Source organism: Orcinus orca, chromosome 9 (assembly GCF_937001465.1).
Source record: "Orcinus orca chromosome 9, mOrcOrc1.1, whole genome shotgun sequence".
Lineage (NCBI taxonomy): Eukaryota > Metazoa > Chordata > Mammalia > Artiodactyla > Delphinidae > Orcinus > Orcinus orca.
The window spans coordinates 36,968,635-36,990,256 of record NC_064567.1 but is presented as its reverse complement, the minus strand read 5'-3'; the positions used below and the strand labels follow the sequence as shown (position 1 = coordinate 36,990,256).

The 21,622-nt window shown below is 38.4% G+C and overlaps 1 protein-coding gene across 3 annotated transcripts in view; it reads right to left on the bottom strand.

Moving 5' to 3' along the window:
• Positions 1–21,622, bottom strand: part of DOCK4 (dedicator of cytokinesis 4) — a 491,577-nt gene that overhangs the window by 267,676 nt on the left and 202,279 nt on the right. For all 3 annotated transcript variants that reach the window (XM_033428263.2, XM_033428264.2, XM_004269886.3), the window contains exons 2-5: positions 9,496–9,579; positions 6,902–6,942; positions 4,849–4,904; positions 805–901 (exon numbers count right to left, since the gene is read on the bottom strand). In XM_033428263.2, coding sequence (XP_033284154.1) covers positions 805–901; positions 4,849–4,904; positions 6,902–6,942; positions 9,496–9,579 — 278 coding nt within the window. The remainder of the gene's footprint in view (positions 1–804; positions 902–4,848; positions 4,905–6,901; positions 6,943–9,495; positions 9,580–21,622) is intronic.

Sequence of the window (21,622 nt, the reverse complement as noted above, 5' to 3'; positions counted from 1 at the left end):
AATAAATTCATCTTCCCCAAAATGTCACCCCCAATTCCCCATATACAGTGGTTCAGAGTGAGGGGAGGGTACTAGATTTACATCGGAATCCCAGCTCAGCCATTTTCCAACTACTTGGCCTCCAGCAAGTTCTTCACTCTCGGCCTCATTTTCCTCATTTGTAAACTCGGGATGATCATAGTCTTTTATTTCCTTGAGTGGTAGTAAGGATTAAATGAGATACTACATATAGAGTACTTCCCACAGGGTTTGCACCACAGAAGACTCTCAGTAAGTACAACATGTAAATAGGTATATATATATATATATATATATATATATACCCAAAACACTGACCCCTTTTTTCCCCAAGAAACATTCCTTTCTCTTGTATATTTAGAACATTCTCATTGATTCTGGCTAAGCAGCCTATCATTTTTATTATACTTGAATAATTTATAGAGAATTAGAACATAAAAAATACCACCAATATGAAAATTGTATTGAAAATAAGTTTAGTTCCCCCTGAAAATTAAATGTATTCAGAAAGCCTGACCCTGGTTCCATGTAAACCATCCTATTTGATTAGATGCCAGGAAAGTGATCTTTTGCCTTCGTGCGGCTTGAAAAAGAACTTGCAAAATCCATTCTAGATGGACACAGGGATTAAAACAACACTGAGTCTTATTAAGCTCTCTATCCCTAATTCCTGGAGGAGTACTAGTGACTTACAGCATGTGCTCAAATGCTAGTTGACACTCCTGTTCAGATATTTCTTAAAACAATTCTTTATCGGAAACATGATGCCATTAAAAAGTTACGTACCACATAGAGTTGTTTCCACATGGTTCCCCAGTCTCTTAATGTTGATGTCATTTCTGTGATAACAGAGTCTTCAGTGGGAATAACCATTTCAAATTGTCTGTGAAATTGAACAACAACAACAAAGTGTATATGCAAATGACATAGGCAATAATCTTAAACACTCTAAAAGGCCAACCAGGAAAGGAAGCTGCAGAGTTATTTTTGGTTCTGCAGACAGTAACCAGGATCCGATCATGAACTTGTGTGAGGAATGTAAAGTGGGTTACGGCAGTACCATAACAGAACGACCAGCCACTTTATCCAGATCAAGTCTGAGCAGTGTGGTGGTGAAGCAACAATAGCAGAAGAGTTCTGCTCCAGCCACAGTTTGACCTCTAAAGAGCAACTCGTTTAACTTCTCCAAGTCCCAAAGTCCTTGTGTGTAACATGAGGTCACCAGGCTACAGAAACTGAGATGGCTTTTGCCTTCCAAGCTCTATGACTATAGGACTCAAAGGGAGGGACAGGCTCATTCAACGATCAGGCTTTGATGGCTGCAAACATCTAAACTAACTCACCGTTATAAACAACTAGACACTGATATACTGACTGAACACTCACTTGTTCTCATTAACACTTCATTTTCATGACTCGCCAACAAGACCATGAAAAATGATTACTACTATCAGTAATGTTGTCATGCATCACAGAACTTATTAAGGGTTTGACATCACAGATATTTGAATATCCATTGCAGAACGCTCCGCTCCATGATTAGGGTAATATATTTCTCCTATTTCTTTTCTAAACATCAGAAACTATACTTGGAAAATATTCATACCAACATCTAGCAGGGTATGTATGGTGGTCCTAATATTAAGGAGATATAGAAGGAGATGGAGGGAAAAAACAGAAGATTGAATTGGTCTTCTGTATTCTATCTTTGACATACAATAACCTTTTCTTCTCGTCTCTAGTTTCTTTTTTCAAATTCTTCCAGTTTTTGCGCAGCTTAAAATGGGTAAGTGCCTATTAATACTACAGCTTCTCAAAAGAATGCTAACTGACTGTACTGATGGGCATTATCTCTTCATTTGAGTATTTTTTTCCAAGGACAATATCTAATATGTAGACACTGAACCAGGTTACATGGATGATCAAGGGAAAGTTACTTCGTAGCATGAGGCTAATAACTGCTCTGCATTCCTTTTTGACGTTATGTCCAAAGGGCATATAATTTTTTTTGTAAAGTTTTCTTGACGGCAAGTATGGGAGTTAAAATCTTGCCTCGATTTCTTCATCAACAGAGCCTCTTCTCCTCATTTCATACTGCTGCTAAAGTACTGACCCTGTGGATGTTTTACTCCTTTCTAGAGCTTACACACTGCTGAAAACATAAAGCTGGGCTGTAAAACTAGAAATAAAAGTAAACAGTAATATATGAACTGTGACATATATAGAACCTTTTATCAAGTCTATATAATATGACATTTTTAAATGGTAGTGCATTTATTTTGCTTTTGAAGCAGCTGTTGCAATTTAAAGGATGAATATCTGGAGACAGAGACTATAAAATGATAGAATGCAAGGTCAGGAGGGAACAGTGAATTTCCAGGAAAACTCAACAACCTACTTAACATCTAAAAACTGAAATGACCTCAGCAGGAATTAAACAATAGAGAAGTGACCTCACAAACTGTAATTTAAGGACCCCTGTCAGTCCTGCATTGCTCTGAAGACCCAGGAAAGAACATAAAGGCAATTCAGTCTGTGGGAAGTTGATTTGGGGTTTGTTCAACCAAAATGTAAATTTTTAAGAAGCACAGAATTGCCATTTTAGGTGAGGCAGCTGTTTCCTTTTAATTATACCAAAATCAACATTCAAACAGTCTGTCATAAGTAGTTGCCCCTGAAATTATATTTTGTTCAGTTATTCTGAGATGAACTTTGCAGCTATTTCATCCTGGTGGGCAATCAGGGTGCTAATCCCCTGAAAATAAGGCAGGTAACATCAAAATCCCAAAGAGGTTCCTCTCTGGGAAAGCAATCACCTGGCAACACGTGTTCTTGAATGTTTTCAGGCTAAAGTTTTTCTTCCAGTTAATAGTCCTAGAACCTAAAGTCTCAATGAATTCCAACATTTTTTTTTTTTAAGAAAATAAATTTTGGTTCTACCCTGAAGTTCTCTTGCTGTATAATGCTTATCATGCCCTCTTTCAGGTGGAGAACCCACAACCAAGTCTTACACTTATACGACCAAATTCTGAGACACCTTTACCCATATTTAAACTTCCTCGGACTCAAGGGAGCCAGATACTCACCACTTACTGGCTGGGACAAAAATAAAAATAAAAAAATAAAAGAAGATACTTGTTTCAATTAAAATTATGTCCCACCCCAATACAGTTTGAGAGAGAGGACTTTCACTGGGTGAAGTGATGCTTGACGTTTTTGCGAGCATCTTCTCTTTTCTCTTCCTCGGTCAGAGTGTAAGATGGGGGCTGGGTGGCTCTCTGCTCTGGAGAGTTGAGGGGATCAGGGTGGGGCTTGGGGCAAAGGCAGCAAAGAACTCTGGCTGCAGGGGGTCTGCTCAAGTGGATTCTTTAAGGGACAGGGTAGAAACCCTGGGTTTCAACATTGCCTAGACCAGATCACTAGGGCAGAAAGGTCAGAACAAAGAGTAAGCATGTGTTTTCTGGAGTGTCCCTTGGTTTACTTGAAGGGAGCTGGATAGAGCCTGGTGGAAGAATTCCAAAAGGATTAATAACTCTGCTTGACTCACTTCTGGTGGATTATAACTGCACAACATTTCTGACGGACACACATTTTTTAAAAGAGTAATAGTAGTGGTAATTATTAGTATTAGAATTATGTTTTTAACCTACTGTTTTAAATAATTACTACTACTATCAAAATAATAATAATAATACTGCTTAAAGTAACTGACATATATAAGACATATAACATAAGGATCTCCTAGACTCTTTAAGTTTTATCCACATACTCAAAGTAGTTATACCATATACTCTCAGCCACCTGAAGAAATTATTTCACTGAGCTAAGATTTAATACTCTACCTTTATAGAGAGTGGATATAAGAATCACCCATTTGAATAGCCTCCATGGAACTTTTCCGGTAAAAATAAAGTTTGAAGATATAATTTAATATGCTTTAAAATGTGCTTTAATAAATTCCTATTTTTTGCTATTTGATGAATAATGAAATTTTTATGGTACAACCTGCATTGTTTCTTTTGTCATAAAATGAAAATTATTCAGTGATCCAATGCATATTCCTTGTGACATTGGCAGCAAATATTTGGATTCACTTAAAATGAATAATCTGCTTATGTTAACCACTTAAATAAGCAAGTGCTACTCTTTCATTCTGTGATATTGTATTTGAATAATCTTTTATCATAACAGCTGCTTTAAGTCCTTTTGGACACAGACTGGGAAAAACTTTTCAAATATATCAGAAATCCTAAGTGATCAATGAGCTCAATCAAACAAACAGCACAGAAATGATGTTCTCTGAAGCAGAATAGCGGCTTTGTGAAATGGTCACACAAGGATATGGTATTAACCCCAAACAGGAAAATAATGGCAGGCTTGGCTGCTTATAATTCAGTAGTGAATCTAGGAAATTCCTGGGGTTGAGACATGACTCAGCATTTGATGGGTGTGACTGCCATGCTTCCCTACACAGCAGGAAACCAAGAAAAACCAACTCCTTTTGCTTAAAGCAGAAACTAACACACCATTGTAAAGCAATTATACTCCAATAAAGATGTTAAAAAAGAAAAAAGGTTAGGCCGATTCCATGATTTCTGGACAATGAGAGACCTCCAGAGCCCTAGATCCTACTGTTGTCCAACACACAGATGTGGTTCTTGAATTTTCTCCGCCAACTGCCTTAGTGTAATCTGTCTTTATCAAACAACACAGACAATGGCATGCTTTTCTATAGTTCATTTTTCAAGACAATTACTAAGTCTTCAAATTCCAAAATAAGTAATGGTTCTATGAAAAATCCTTCAACTATTAACAAAATTCATTTCTTACCCTTTGTTCTTTACACATGCATTTTTCAAGTGAACGTAGCTGGAAGGAAATATACCCTGGAAGAGAAAACATGCAGGTTATGGTTCTAGCTGTCTATTACAGCAGAGTTAGTTTTGTAAGTCATATGTATAAAATATAGCCACACAACCATAACAATACTAGGAAGAAGGAATCTCTAACATATTCTTTAGGCTAAATCTATTGTAGCTTAGACCCATTCATTTTATTTTCTACTACTTACCAGTTTACAAATTTAGAGATACTTTAAAATAAATATAATCAAAAAATTAAATCCCACTCAAAAGTATATTCTTCATAAAACAGAAAATTTTTATATTTTCAAGAATTCTATATAGAAAGCATGTTGAATAAGAATTTTTTTTTAATACTCCAGTATTGAAAGAAGGGGGTTTTTGTTTGTTTGTTTTCGTTGTAGTTCTTCTTCTTCTCTCCAAAAATACTCATGTGTCTATTTAAAAATATATACTAAAAAATACCACTATGAATCTGGAAACAATCTGTGTATTACATGTTAGGGAAGATCTTTGATGAAAACATAGCAGCAATTAATCACCAGGCTGCCATTTTGACGGAATAAAAATTAAACAAAAGAAGCCACGCTAGCTTAAAGCCTTTTATTGTAGGGAAAAGCTAGGGCAAGGAAATTATTCCTTTGTTCTAAATGAGAAATTGAAAAAAACAACATTAAAAAGAAGAGCATCAATTTTATTATCCATTAAACAACAATATTCTCTGAATGATTTTTTAGGTACAATTAAATGACAAATTCAATTAAATATTTAGGAAAACAAATGTCATTTGAATACATTATCACCACTGTGGATCCAAGGATAATATAAAATTTAACTAGCAAGTTCTGTAATATACAACAGTAGTAAATAGGTATATAGGTTAAAAAAATAACTTTTTTTTTCCTTTGGAATTTAAATTTACCTTAATATGGTAGGAATAACAAATAGAGTAATTATAGTAATTAACAAGAAAAAGTCAGAACTTGAGGTTCAAAGGGTAACAGAATAACAAACCATAACACATTTTTTCTCAAGCATGTACTAAATGAAAAATTAAATACTGAAGCTACATTTGCATGTGCCTGCAGATGTCCAAAAATAACTTTAAATGAGGGTTAAAGTATCATGCTCTCCTTTAGAATGGCCTAAAATAAATGAAATAACCTAATAAACACAGTTGGATGATCCGGAAAAAAGGTATATTTAAGCAGAAAGGCAGACAAAAGAGTTTAGATTGCTTATATTAGACTTTGGTAATGAGAAATGATACAATTTCTTATCTACAATCCTAGTAAAACCAGAATTAAACCGAAAAATGAACATGACATGTAAAAAAATATTAGAGAAATGTGGGTAGCATGGGTAGATTAGAACAAAGTATTAGAAAAAATATAGATATTAGCGAGGATTAGTGTCAAAATCATAAACTACATAAATGAAAGGTAAAAGAAAAATCATATTACTTCCTACTATAATTCCTTAGGATTTATATAAATATATAAAGGATAATGAGTCTTAGTTTTTGTCTGTAATGGTAAGAAAGATGGACTCTTTATATGATTTTCCCACATTTCAGCTCCTCAAATCCAAAGGGACTCTTAACATACCCTACAATAAACCTGTTTCTCCACACCAACTTTTTACAAATGATACCACAGAAAACTTAAAGATTAAATACCTCTATTCAGTGTTTCTTTTGGAATATATATATTTCCCCTGCCTGAATTTTACTTTCACTCTCTGTGAAACTAACACTTCAAAAAGATTTTTTTGTATATATAGTAAGCCTATTAAGGTCTTCTCAGTATAAATTTCAAGAGCTACATAGGATTATCATTTGAATAGCATGTCTTAACTATAATCCAAGTTCAAAAGAATTTCCAAAATTATGAAAATCTGTATTGCCATTTAGTATTTCAACTAAGAGTCCCAACTGTAATTTCAATTGTATAACGAAATAAAGAAAAATAACTGTCTTTCTTAAAAATCCCATAATTATGGTTAAAAGCAATAATTTTTACCTTGATATTTGGGTTTTTTAAGGCAAATCCTCTGTACCAGCCTGTGGAGAAATAATCATGGTCATATTTCAATAAATCATTACAATACTTTGAAGAAATGATTAGAAATCAATCTGTCCTTTACTGATGGAATTTTACCCCACATATAAATATTCTAGGTAAAAACATAATGGGGGTTGGGATTAGGCTCGACTAACAGTCAAGTGACTACTAGTTTAAGTCTTCTATTAATAAAATCATTTACAAATTGTATTGGAAACGTACATGAAAAATAGAAGCATGCATAACGGAAATAAAGGCTTTGGAATCAGAGTATTGCGCTTAAATTCTGGCTTTGCTACTTATTAGCTGTTGAATCTTGGGCAAATTGATTGACCTTTCTGAGCTTAGTTTCACTTCATTTTATAAAACGCTACACTACATCCCAGGGAAATTCAAAAATCTACACAAGATTTAACATAGTTCCAAATTCTCTTTGCCTGACTACAAAGCCCAGACTCTACCATCAAAGCATACTGCTCAGCCAGCAGTTCTGTAGTGAATTCACACATTTCTTCAGCTTACTGTCTTGGGTTAGGATCAGTCTGATAGCCTAAGAAGAGTGAAGCCAAGTCTTATCTACTAAGAGAATTAATGGCACTCTGTCATCCACACATAGTTTTTATTCTGTAGAATGCCTATTACTTAATCTCCAAGGAACTCTGAATCAATTTTACGGCACTATCCTTAATGGGGAACATATCTTTTTATAGTTTAAAACAATTACAGGGTGTGTATATATATATATACATATATAGATAGATAGATAGATACATATATATATTTATATGATTAATATATAGCCCCCTATAAATGTATTATTTTCAATTTATTTTTTCTTCAAGAACAAAAACCATTTTGCTTATTGGTAAGAAATTATTTTTATCATGTAACAAATGTTCTATGGAATTGAATCTTTTTTTGATTAATTGAACTTTTAGAAAGAAGTATTTGAGATTTGCATTTAAATATTTTTGTTCCTCATAAGTTTTCTCAAAAGAATATATTGTAAAACATCATTTTGAAATCAATCTGGAGAGAACAGAATGAATTAAGAAATGGAATCTCTATAATGTCAGGGTTTACTATATCCCTTAAAGACATCCATCCAAGAAATATAGCCATTCTTAAACAACTATTTTAACAGAAACCAAAACTTTTTGAGAATTGCAGATATGTCATAGAGAGGTCTCTATCCAACTACAGCATACAGAAATGTTTTCAGGTTATAAAACAGCTCCCAGGGGCTTCCCTGGTGGCGCAGTGGTGAGAATCTGCCTGCCAATGCAGGGGACACGGGTTCAAGCCCTGGTCAGGGAAGGTCCCACATGCCGCGGAGCAACTAGGCCCGTGAGCCACAACTACTGAGTCTGCGCGTCTGGAGCCTGTGCTCCGCAACAAGAGAGGCCGCGATAGTGAGAGGCCCGCGCACCGCAATGAAGAGTGGCCCCCGCTCGCCGCAACTAGAGAGAGCCCTTGCACAGAAACGAAGACCCAACACAGCCAAAAATAAATAAATAAGTAAATTAAAAAACCAAAAATACAGCTCCTATAGTTGTGAAGCCCATTTTCACCAATTCAAAACAGACTTTATATTTATCTGTAAAGAAAATAGAAACAAAATATATCTGGCAATGATAGAGAAAACCTTTATTTTTATTAGTTACATTGGACAAAATAAATGTCCATGTATCACCACAATTTAATAACAGGCTCTAACTAAAAGTAATAGTTCTATTTGGGAGAACACAATTTTGCCAATAATGAACCTTGATATGATAGAATCTTACCATATTATAAATTCCTAATAAGGACAATATATTAAGAGGAAAAACAGTCATCTTTGGATATACTGATAGGACTTTACAATGTGGCCATTTTGATAAGAAAAAAAGAGTAGTCATTTCATCTGGGATCTTTTTAAGGACTAGAGTTTAAGGATGTTTTGTTGACCAGGAATAGAAGCATGTGAGAATATACATATTAGGTCGATTGAATGAGATACCTGTTACATAAATTAATCATACAAGTTCATTTAACTTTTCAAATGCAGTGAATAACTTCAGCCCAGATTTGAGGGAGGTGAGGAGATGGCTGCAGGACTAGAGCAGAGTTGGCCCGGGCAGGAGTCCCACCTGGAGGCATCTGGTTACCCAACCTGGGGTAAGGCATTTCTGCTCTAGACCTCTTTCTTTCTGTCCTGGGGAACCCACCAGACTCTTGACATTCTAAGAAAGGCCTTCTTGTTTGGCCCCAAGTCATGAACTCTCACAAATTCAATAGTCTCAATTGCTTTCTATGTTGGCATCTAGTGAATATAAGTAAATAATATTAGGAAAAACTACAATCAGCTTAAAAATACCGAATAATGCTTTCCCATAAGCCAAACATTCAATATGCAAGAAAAAAGTTTTGTTAAAAATGGTTCACTGTGACTACTGGGGAAATTCCAGGGATTGATAGAAGTATGGAAACAATCTGTAAACTTTATGAACTGTCCAATGTTGCAGGAGATTGTTTATACAACCTCAAACAATCAACACTAGTCTACTTACCATCACACTTCTCCAGGATCTGAACTGTATCTCCAATTTCCAATGACAGGCCATACGGGACAGTTCCTCGAAAACTGGCAATAACTGTAAGAAATGATATAGATTATATGGAGATGATCATCATATCAGTTATAGCCAGTTATACTGCTTACTATTAAATGTTATTGACTAGGAAAAATGAATGTGAGTAGGAAATACACATTGATAGCTAGAGCCGGCTGTCACATCCTAATTTGACAGATTCTTGAAGAAAGTCAATCTTTAAGTTTACATAATTCGCCAACTTCTTGGTCGAATAAGTGTTATTAATACAAATTTCAAAGATGTGGAATTGGGCTTCCCTGGTGGCGCAGTCGTTGAGAGTCCGCCTGCTGATGCAGGGGACACAGGTTCGTGCCCTGGTCCGGGAAGTTCCCACATGCCGCGGAGCGTCTGGGCCCGTGAGCCATGGCCGCTGGGCCTGCACGTCCAGAGCCTGTGCTCCACAACAGGACAGGCCACAACAGTGAGAGGCCTGCGTACCGCAAAATAAATAAATAAATAAAAAATAAGTAAGGAATATATTTCTTACTTATTAATAAGCTTGGTTTACCTTTCTGCTATGCTGTTTGCAGGATATTTCTTTTCCAGAAAGTCCTCAAGAGAAGGGACTGCACCTATTTGCTCATTAATATGTCCCCAGGGCCTAGCCCAGTATGTGGCATTAAAGCAGTCTTCTGCTTCTGTAGTAAGCAATGGTGATGCCTGGACCTCTCCCCTGGGTCTAAACACACGGCCACCATGACAGTTCCCACATGCCTCAGCTCTCAGACCATTTGGAATTGAGGGGAGTCACCATTTAGCCTTAACCTAATGGTTACAGATTGATTGGTTTCTGAAACATTTCACAGGGCTGGGCAGGACTAGGATACCAGAGAGAAAGAGTGCACAGATTAACCATCCCTAGGTGATTTGAGTGGTTAAGGGAGAATAAAAGCACAGTGATTCTCCCCGGGAAAGTAACACTTGAGTCATAAAGGAGACAAGGATAGAAAATTTTAAAAATGTACCTCAACACACGAAAAGAGAAAGAGACATCTCCTGTTAAATACTATACACGCTGAAACCACCTTGCAATTCACATCCAAAAAAATGATCGTAAATGCTTTGACTGCATGATTTTTAAAAGCCCAAAATTTTGGAAGTGAATTTTATAATTCTCTTTCAGATGGTGAGACTTAGATACAACTCCAATCCCCAAAATAAATTATTGTTATTCCTATGAATGTGTTTTAAAAGCCTAAAGGAATACATGAACCTGTCAATAAATGAAAACATGCCAATAAGTAATGGGCTTTCAGAGAAGTCTAAAGCTGTTTTACGATCTCAAAACAAAATTAGCGGTAGCAGTCAAAACACAGGACAGAAAACATAACCTAAAGTACATGAGATAGGTAAAAATAACTACATAGTAACCAAGTTAGATCGTTTTAGATAAGCAGTAGTTCATGATGTCATTTTCTAACTATAACCATAAATACCCTATGACCTCATGTTGATGTCCTAGAAGACAAGTCTGCTTGAAAAATAATCAAAGGTCTGTATATCTTGACAGATTACTTCAAATAATAATTCAGAGACCTCTTCTTATAAGGGATCAACAACTGAATAGACAGCAGATTGAGTACAATTTAAAAGACTCCAAAGCAAGCTTGTACCCAGAATTGCCTGTCTACACTCATGAAGTTACCTTAATCTCTCACAACCCTAGTGTCTCAACCCTGCACTACTGATGCTTCTATGAGAGGTCTATGTGTACGGGCACCCAACCCAGCTCTGTGTACAGCTCTTACCACTCACAAATGCTGTTGTAACTCCCAAGGCTGCCATGACTACGTCCCCTACTGCTGGTCGCTCTGTCCTACCCCTCATCGCCTTATTGAACATGGCAGTACCATTCACGAATTCCATTTCTTCACCATCCCTTCATGCCTCGGCCCTTCACTTCACTGTGTTCTGAAACTGCTCTGTTCCCTAACTGTGACCACATTCATATTGCCTTTCAGGAGTCTATCTTCTTTTGAATCTTCTACTGCTTCTCTCATACCCTCCAGCCTTCTTCTGTAGACCTTCTTTCCCTAACCCTCTTCTTAAATGTTGCTGTCAAAAAGCCTGGGTGTAGGAAAATAACATCAAACTTGGCATCATGAGACGTGGGTTTGAACCCAGATCTGACCATTTATTAGCTGTGTGACTTTGGTCAATATACCAACCTCTCAGAATCTCCGTTACCTCATGAGGAAAATGCGGGTAACAATGAAGAAACTGCAAAAGGTAGTGGAGGATTAAATAAGGCACCTATCAGAAATAATTTACCACACTGTCTGGTATACTCTAGCTATTTAAAAATATCTCAATTGTAAAACTATACTTTTTTTCCTTCGATCCATACACATTCTCCCTATTTGGAGAACGTGCTAAGACTTCCAGAATCACCTGTCGCTATATGACTTGCCAAGTCTCTCTCCAGTCCTGATCTGTGGCCTCAGCAGCTGACACAAACTTCCAACTTGTGTATCTCTATTTAGAGGTCTAAGCACCTAAAACCTAGCATGGCTTCAACTGAATTCATTATCTCCCCTCCGCCTCCAGCCAAATCTAAGCAATTTTCTCTCTCCCAATCACCCACTCTAAAATGTTAGTCTTCTGCTGTAAGTCCTGCTTTCTCTCGCTATTCCTAGGTGGATTTCTCTGCATCACTCCAAAGGGCCGCTGGAAAGCCTTCCCGGAAGGCTCCCTGTCTCCACAGTTGTCCTTCCTCAACACAGCATCTATGAGACCACCAGAGGTCCCTTCGATTCTGTCACACTTGTACTTAAATGCTTTTTGGATATGTGGCATCAGGAAAATTTTATTAGGTTCAATTTCTTTTCTTTAAAGGAAAAGGTAATAAGACATATCATGCCATATCAGACAACAGTTTGATGGGGTTGTTTTCCTTTTATTTCATGCCACCATTTAGCTGATACAATCCTTACATATCTCCAAGCCAGATCCTCGTCCATTGCCCCCAATTCTGTCGAATGGTAGCACTGCGTCCAACGACTCTACAAGCCAGAAACCCAGGAGTCATTCACATGCCCCCGACCCACATATCCAGTCCAAGACCCACATCACAATGGCCTTATCTCTTTGATATCTCCCAAAGCCATCTTCTTCTCAACTTCTCCACTCCCACCACTGCCCTAGCTTCGTTATCACCTCTTGCCTGGCCTTCTCTAGCAGTCTCCTTGTAGGGCTGTGCCCATATACTCAGGTTCCTCTCCAATCCATTTCTCACACAGCAGTTAGAGAGGTCTTTTCAAAATTCACATTTGATGATGTCATCATCCTCATAAATATATCAAAGCTCTGAGAATAATAGAAAAAATCAGTACTACAGCCTGTAAGGTCCTGCCCTTTTCTGGTTTCATCCTGTACTTCTCAACCCTGACTTTTTATACTCTGGTCACAAAGACCTTCCTTGTTATACTCCCTCCCACACAGGACTTTGCCCATGATCGACCCTTTGCAAGGAATACTCTTCCTTTCCCTCCCCACCAAGTTAAGCTGTATTCACCCTACAGATGTCGGTTCACTGGTCACTTCTCAGAGTAGCTTTCCTCGACACACATCCCCTCACCCCAACTGCACACTCTCATAGCACCATATACCACTCAACCATCCCCTCTTATTTGTGCAAGTTTTTGAATGACGTCTCCTGCAACAGACTGTAAGTTCCATGGATATAAGGACGAGGTTAGTTCTAGGTCCCAATTGTCTACCTAATTCAGTTCAGAGCCTGGCACACAAACTGAACTCGGTAAATAATCGCTGAGGGGATGAATGAGGGCAGAGCCATTACTGTTACGTGTTCTGGTCTTAGGCAGTCAGGTTCCTTTATTATGGGCAATTCTATTTTAAGAGGGCGCTCAAAATTCTAAGAACCAAACTATATTACCTGTGAAAACTTATTCTTTCACAGGAGCTGTTTAAAACTGGGATGACAGGTTGTCTGGGTCATAACAGTGTATCACCTCATTTCTTACCCAAGAAGTCTACGTGGGTGAATCCTGACTTCACTCTTCAGCTATATCATATTTGATAACTATTAAAGGCAAGCTATTAAGTTCTTCAGTCTCACTGGGCTTCAGATGGCTCCTCTATAAAACAAAGGAGCTAGACAAAGTGAACTGAAAGGTCCCTGCCAGCCTGCAATTCTGAGAGTCTGGAAGAGGCCCTTCAGCTCAGCACTACAGAGCATGATATATAACTGAAGCACTCTGTCCCCAGACCAGCCTTGCTTTGGTTTTAGTCACTGCCTGAGTTCTGAAAGAATGGACATCTGTCCCCACCTGCAACAGCCACCTGATGAAGCAGAGGGAAAGCCTGTTCTCAGTATCTCCTACAAAGTCCTTTACCACTGCTCTCCTGCTACCTTTCCAGGCTCCCATCCCAGCTACCTCTCCACACACTGCCCTCCACACTGTCATACCTAAATTCTCATCAAGTTCTTTCATGCAGGCCTCAGTGCCTTTATACATATTATCCCCTTTGCGGGAGTTGCATTCCCCAGCCCTTCTACACTGGATACTGCAAAGTAGCCTTAGTTTTAGGTCTAGCTCCAAGGTTAGCCCTTTCAATTTCCTACTTCCTTTTCCCCATCCTTGGGCCCAAATGGAATCATTTACTCTTTCATCTGTGCTCCAAGGGCGCTCTGACCACACCTTAAATAGGGCAAGGTATCACATACTATTTAGCACTTTATTTATCTGTGTCTTTCTACTTGAGAACTTGAACTACTTTTTGTTTCTTTTTTTATTGACATATAGTACTAAGTTTAAGGTGTACAGCAATAATGATTTGACTTGCATGCATCATGAAATGAGTATCACAGTAAGTTTAGTGAACATCCATCATCTCATATAGATACAAAATTAAAGAAATAGAAAAAAGATTTTTTTTCTTGTGATGAGAACTCTTAGGATTTAGTCTTAACAACTTTCATATATAACATATAGCCATGTTAATTATATTTATCATGTTGTACATTACATCTCTAATATTTATCTTATAAATAAGTTTGTACCTTTCACTGCCTTCATCCAGTTCCCCCTTCCACCTATGGTAACCACAAATCTCATCTCTTTTTCTATAAGTTTGTTTTTTTGTTTTTGAAGTATAATTGACCTACAGCACTATGTTAGTTCTTGGTGTACAACACAGTGATTCAATATTTCTATGCATTTCAAAATGATCACCACAGTAAGTCTAGTTATGATGTCACCATATATACATACCCATAGTTATTTTTTTTTTCTTTTCTATTATGGTTTATTATAGGATATTGAATATACTTCCCTGTGCTATACAGTAGGACCTTGTTGTTTATCCATCCTATGTATAATAGTTTGCATCTGCTAGTCCCAAACTCCCAAGAGAACTGGAACTATTTTTAATTCATCTTCCATAAACCAGCACACAAATGTGTCAGTGCATGAATGGAGAATGAACACACATATGGAATGAATGAATGAAGCCACTGAAAAATGGTAGTCAGGTTTTAATGGATTCAGATTATGTCAGGGGCACCTCTCATAACTTAAAACATCTAAAATAAATACTGAACTGCAGATCATATTGGAGAGTAACACTTTTTTAGGCTACAGTTCAAGGCATGACTTTGATCTTTACCTTCTAAAATGGCAAGTTATTTCCAACCTTTGAATTACACAAGTAACTCTACCTTGCAATGTATGAAAGTCATGAATGGATGGATGAATGCTATCCTCTTTATGTTTCAGGTTATGAAAAAGAATGTTGAAAGGGGAAGGCAGTTCTAGGTAAAAGAGCAAAAGATCTGAATACATGACTGGCTCAAATTTACTAGTGGTAGTACATAATGTATCATAAAGTAAGGAAAACTGGTTTATTAAAGCAAAGATTCAAAGAAAACACAGGCATTCATGAAACCTCAATTTGCATTTCCATCAAGTGCACTTGAAGAATATGTTATGTTTAGATTCCATTTTGGATACAACTTTCCAACTAAATTCCCAAATCCTCCAAGCATTTTTGCATGAAACAAGTCCACAGTTGAAAATTCATCTTGTCCCCAGTTGTTGTAAAGTAGCTCTGTCTTTATCCAAAGGTCTTCTCATCCTACACTTTCCAGGGGCATTTCCCCACCAATAATATTTGGGTTTACTGAACATGACCACACATTGTCTTGATCTCTCGATTTTTTTTTTGTTTGTTTTCTTATAAATTGAACCACTTTAGTAGCTATAGAAAAGATCATAGAGAATGAATCATTCATAGAGCTGGGAACATAAAGGTTCAATACTATTGTTTCAGTCCTAAGGATCCTGGGAGTACAGTTTTAAACACCACATAAAAACTACTATATGGTATTGTTTTCATCTCTGCCCCTTTGCTACTATATAAAAATTTATTTGGGGGGCTTCCCTGGTGGCGCAGTGGTTGAGAGTCCGCCTGCCGATGCAGGGGACACAGGTTCGTGCCCCAGTCCGGGAAGATCCCACATGCCGCGGAGCGGCTGGGCCCGTGAGCCATGGCCACTGAGCCTGCGCGTCCGGAGCCTGCGCGTCCGGAGCTTCTGCTCCGCAACGGGAAAGGCCACAACAGTGAGAGGCCCGTGTACAGCAAAAAAAAAAAAACAAAAAACAAAAATTTATTTGGATTAACAAACATGCATGTAAACATAGCTTATACTCAAATCCTTTAAAATTGTATGTGGGGAATTCCCTGGAGGTCCAGTGGTTAGGACTCCACGCCTCTACTGCATGGGGCACGGGTTAGATCCTTGGTCAGGGAACTAAGATCCTGCAAGCCACGTGGCACGGCCAAAACAGAAACAAAAACAAAAACACTGGCTAACATTATATGTGTAAGAAAAGTGTTAAATGTATAGGGTAACCATCTTGAAAATCATATCATGAACAGCTGCCTCTTACCACTTATTGTGTTATTCGTTTATATACTATCAGTTTAGTACCTAGTAACAGTTTATTAAAAATTAAATGTCTGTGAGAAACATCCTCATATATAACTCACGAGTGTTTTCTATGAAGACGGTGGGAAAAAAAGCAAAATTGTGCTGTGAAACAGGGACTCATTTCTCAGTTTCAGAGACACAGCTTGCTCATTCAAAGAACAAATTTGTACTTTTAAACTTAGTACAGAGAAACTCAATCACAGAGTTCTATGACCTTTAAAAGCAAAAAAAGAAACAAATTATAAAAAAACTACTAGATGACAATCATGTAGCTCTACATCACAGATGATAACATATTCATCATCATGGTCAAAATAATATTTACCACGCTGCTACACACCACGATTCACGTCAAGCCTGGCAAATGCTGCCCTTGCCCTTTATGGGTTGACAATTTAAGACGAATGGAACATAATACAGGAAAAAAAAAATAATGAAATACTCTGTCCCTTGTGACACGAAGGAAGGAAACTCATCCCTCAAAGTCGGAGTTCATCTTTCTGATAAAAGGATCTCCAACTCGGGAACAGGCTGTGGTCTGAAAGGTCACTTGTGAGCTATTTACAACACAGAACACGATGCTATTATTCTCAAGCTCTGAGATTATCCCATGGAATCCCATTTAATACAAAAAACGAAACTCCTGTTTTTCACAACAGAAATGAGCTATGACTGCATGAGAATTTAAATAAACATTTCTATGTGAGTAGTTGTAAAATTCTGAAAGCTGGTACTTGAAACATGGCAGCGACAATGAGAAGGCAGTGAGAAAGCAGCGCATTGTGAAGGAACACCGTCTCTCAGAGGACATTTAAAAGTGGTCCTTCCTATGTCCACGTGCATTTCACACTGTTCTTGGCTTTGGTTGGTCATGGATGTATCTGCATTTAGGTTTATCAGTTTTTATGAGTATCATTGCAGTGGGGGGGACACAAATGGAAAAAAGGGGAGAAAAAGGTAGAATTTCTGAAGGATAAGAAGATTTTTTTCTGGATAAGAGCTGGAGGAAACAGTGAAAAGGGGAAGTAGATTAAGGAGAACTAAATTCTTTTCAGGGATTTTATTTCATAAAATAGTGAACTGTGGAAAAAGAGGACAAGGGGTCACCTCCTCTGCACATGCACAAAATTCTCTTGTAGGGAAAGATGAAATAAGGTGGGGAAAAACAAGTTAACAGTCTTATCAAAGACACTATCTGTTTTCTAGCTGTCTGGATAGAGCTTGAGGGAGGCTGCAATAGAAGTCATCTGGAGATTTCTCTTGGTACGATCACTAGCACAGGATGGAACTGTCTTTCTCCCATATCCCCCTCCATCTTGCCCCTCATGAGATGAAGTTAAGAGCAAAGTGTCATTTCTAACTTGAAGGGACTCCCAGCTGGTCATCAGTATGACAGTAGAGCCATGGGAGCAGGCTGTCCAGAAAGACTGAAAAAAAGAAATTCAAAGGAAACGTGTGAGGGGGAGATGGGGTGCTAGCTCCTGAACACTGCTTTGATGCTGCAAATGAACTCAGTAGGAAAATCAAAGAAACGCTTGCTAGGCTCCATCTTCTCTGTCCCTTGGACTTGCCATGCATTTGAGATCAGCCTCCATTCTGGTAACTGTCTATGCAGGTCTCACACAACTTGCATGCACGCCTGAGAGGCAGACATATGCACGTCTACAAATAGGACCCCATTCTTATGCCACAGGTACGGTCAGGCCTTGAGACAGGTCACAGGACTCTCTCCGGCCCTAAGTGACTTTGAAAAATCAGAAGCACACTGAATAAAATGTATTCATTTTCTGACATTTTACAAGTACCACCTTGAAAATACACTGCTGTCCTTGACTGTTAAGAGGACATTTCTACCAACTGCAGAACTTCACTCTGCTTGAACCACTGCCCTTTGGACTCGAGGTAAACGTAAAGGACAGTGGTGGGTGCTGCCACAGCAACACCCCTCTTCAGAAATGGATGACTTATTTTCCCAGCTGCCGAGAGCATTAGGGCATGCGGCCAAGGGGCAGCCTTCTGGGGTTGCCTCAGCTGAAGAGAGCTGTTTTGCCCAAGGCCATGTCCTCTTCCCAGGGTAACCTGCACCCAGTGACTAGGAGGGCCAGGCCCTCCTGCCACAACTTGGTACAATTCTGAAGGGCCACTCCAGCTGAAGTGATGACGGCCGTCACTGGGCCGGCATCACAGGTCATCTATTCCTTCTCTCCAGTTCTGCTTCTCCTCCCTCCCTGCCATCGGTGTGACAGCCAAGAACATTCACTGATAAACATCCTGCAAGCTAACCTCCATCTCAGAGTCTGCTTTCTGGAGAGCCAAACCTGCTCCAAGCTTACAACATCACCCATTCAGAATCGACTTCTTGCCAGATGCATTTTCAAGGGAGAAGGAGAGTAGCATGACTACAGTACTATCTCGTGGTTTTAGTAAGTTCTTTATGTATTATTTCTAATCTTCTATGATGTAGGTGTTTCTATTCCCACCTTAGAGATAGAGAAAAAGAAGAGGAAAGAGGCAAACAAGGGAATGAATGAACATCAAGAGGGAATTGTTTCCCATTAAGATTTATTTGAAGACATTGTCACTGCCGCAGTAAATGAACACGTTTTATTCCCCAAAGAGTCATAAACATACTCTTCCCCTTGGTTTTAATGTTACAAATGCAAAGACACGTTCCTAAGTGGCTAAAGGTCAAACAGTAAAACTCTGAACTGATGACTGCATCCACCCATCAGTACTTTTAAAAACAACTTAATATGATCGAAAAGGTTATGGTTTTGGCCAACTGCCAGTCAGGAGGAGCATCTTGGAAAAGACAAGAGTTTAAACAATTATCTCAGAAGTATCCCAGCACTTAGGAAAGGGAGATAATATTAAGAGCTCACAGCCCATCCCCGCTTTTTTTTCAAAAATTTTTTTGGCTGTGTAGCATGTGGGATCTTAGTTCCCAACCAGGGGCTGCATGTGCACCCCCTTCACTGGAAGCACAGATCGCCAGGGAGGTCTTAACCACTGGACGGCCAGGGAGGTCCTCTAGGGAGACAAATACTGAACAGGGCGATGGAGGCCCGGGGCTTAGCTCCACCACTTACGAACCATATAGTCTTTGGGCCTCTACCGTTTGCAGGCAGGATGACATGACCTGCCCGGCCTACCTCACAGAAATGTCATGAGGATCAAATAAATGTATGAGAACTGGATTTGTAAGCCTATAAATGTAAGTAAATATAGGATATTATTTTTCCATCATCACTGCTAACTGGAAGCTTGGAGACTAGATCTGAATCTGTCATGGGTAAAAATAAGGTTTCTGTGTACAATTGCATAAATCAAAAACCCTTGCTCTGTTCTGTTATTACAGATTCTTGGAGATCATTATTAACAAGTTAAACTTAGAAAGATTCAGGTTCAACCGCTCCAGAGGGGTAAAAGGCTGACACTATTGTTTTTTCTAACAAAACGGGAAAAAAATCTTTGGCAAATGAGACAGATAAAAAAAAAACAGTAACAGAGTTAAGAGAGATTTTCCTAAAATGCTAAGGCAGAGATAGGAAGGGAAGGAGATTCAGCTTTTAATACTCCCTCTGCCAAACAGCGCAATATTTGTCCAAGAGATACTAGACAGCATCGGGAGGAAAAATTACAACACAGACTTCATGTCACAAAGTGGAATGAAGTTACAGAAAATAATAATTGCTTCCCCCACACTCCAAGGGAAAATTTTTCACTAAGAAGTGAAATACCATTCTCCAAGCAAGCATAATAAATCTACCACCAAGTATTTGGTTTACAAAATTTATATATACATTTTATATACATATATAAATCTACTTAAATAAAATACATATCCTTTTTCCAGTGTGAGATGGCTAATGTTAAAATTATATTATTTAAGAGAATTTTTGAAACACAGGATTAAGTTTCCCGACCCTTTTTTTCCCCTTAATGTCTTGCTATAAGGGAAGAGAGAGAAAAAAATGGTTACATCCTTCTGTGCTTTGTTCTGATTTATCTCTCCAAGTACTAAATACTCAAAGTCAAAAAACAGCACAGGAGAACTGAAGTGGTACACCTGCACCCAGCCCTTTCCCCCTGCACCAGAGGGACTCACAGTTTGCCCCCAAATGGGGAGAGGTCAGCTTGTTCTCACAGACTCTTCTAACACCCTCTCTAATATTCAGCCCTGCCTCATCTGGTCATTCATCTGCCCCACACAATAAAGCACTCGTATGTCTAACTTTCCCTCCATAGGCTTTTCTTTTTCAAACTTGAATTTGACTGCCATTCCCAAAGCTCACTTCTCAAGAAGTCTGCTAGGATACTACCTACAAACCGTGGAACTTCCACCTAAAGAGAATCAAAGCCTACATTCTTACTATTCATCACTCCCTCTTCTGCTCTAATGACTAAGCCAGTTTCCAGTTTTGAACAAACACTAGTTTTGACTGGTTTTGACCACTGAAAACCAGTCAAAAGCAATTTCTCTAGAAAAAGGGGAACCAGTGAACAGGTCAATGGAGAAAAGGAACGAAGTTCAAAGTTCTCTAAAAATCTGGTTCCTGCACACTTTTCTAATCTCAGCCTTTACAAACCACATTCAACAGTCACACGAACCTCTCATCTGGGCCTTAGCAAGTGCTGCAAATGCTTTACGCTCTAGTTGGGATTCCCTTTTGCCCTTCCCCACGGGGTGTTCTTCATATCAACTCCACCTTCCCTGACTTCACGGTACCCGCCTCCCATTTACTTCTAACACTGACTACACCCAGGGTCTCTAGGTCTGAGGCCCCTCTATGCTCCCAACACCACCTAGTGGCTACTCAATAAATAATGAACGAACGCACAATGTAGTTTACTCATTCATTCACTTCTATGTGCCAGCACTGTGGCAGGCACTGGAAAGACAACAGTGAAGGTAACACCTTGCATCTGTTTCATCTAGCTCATTAGTCACGAGAAAGAATGTTTCCTATGTCTTTTTGTTCCTACAAAATACAATGCTGAATTTCGTATCCCCAGTGATTTTTAAACGTATGCACAAAACTGACACACTTATAATTCTATCATTCTTGTGTGGGGGAAAAAATTAAGATT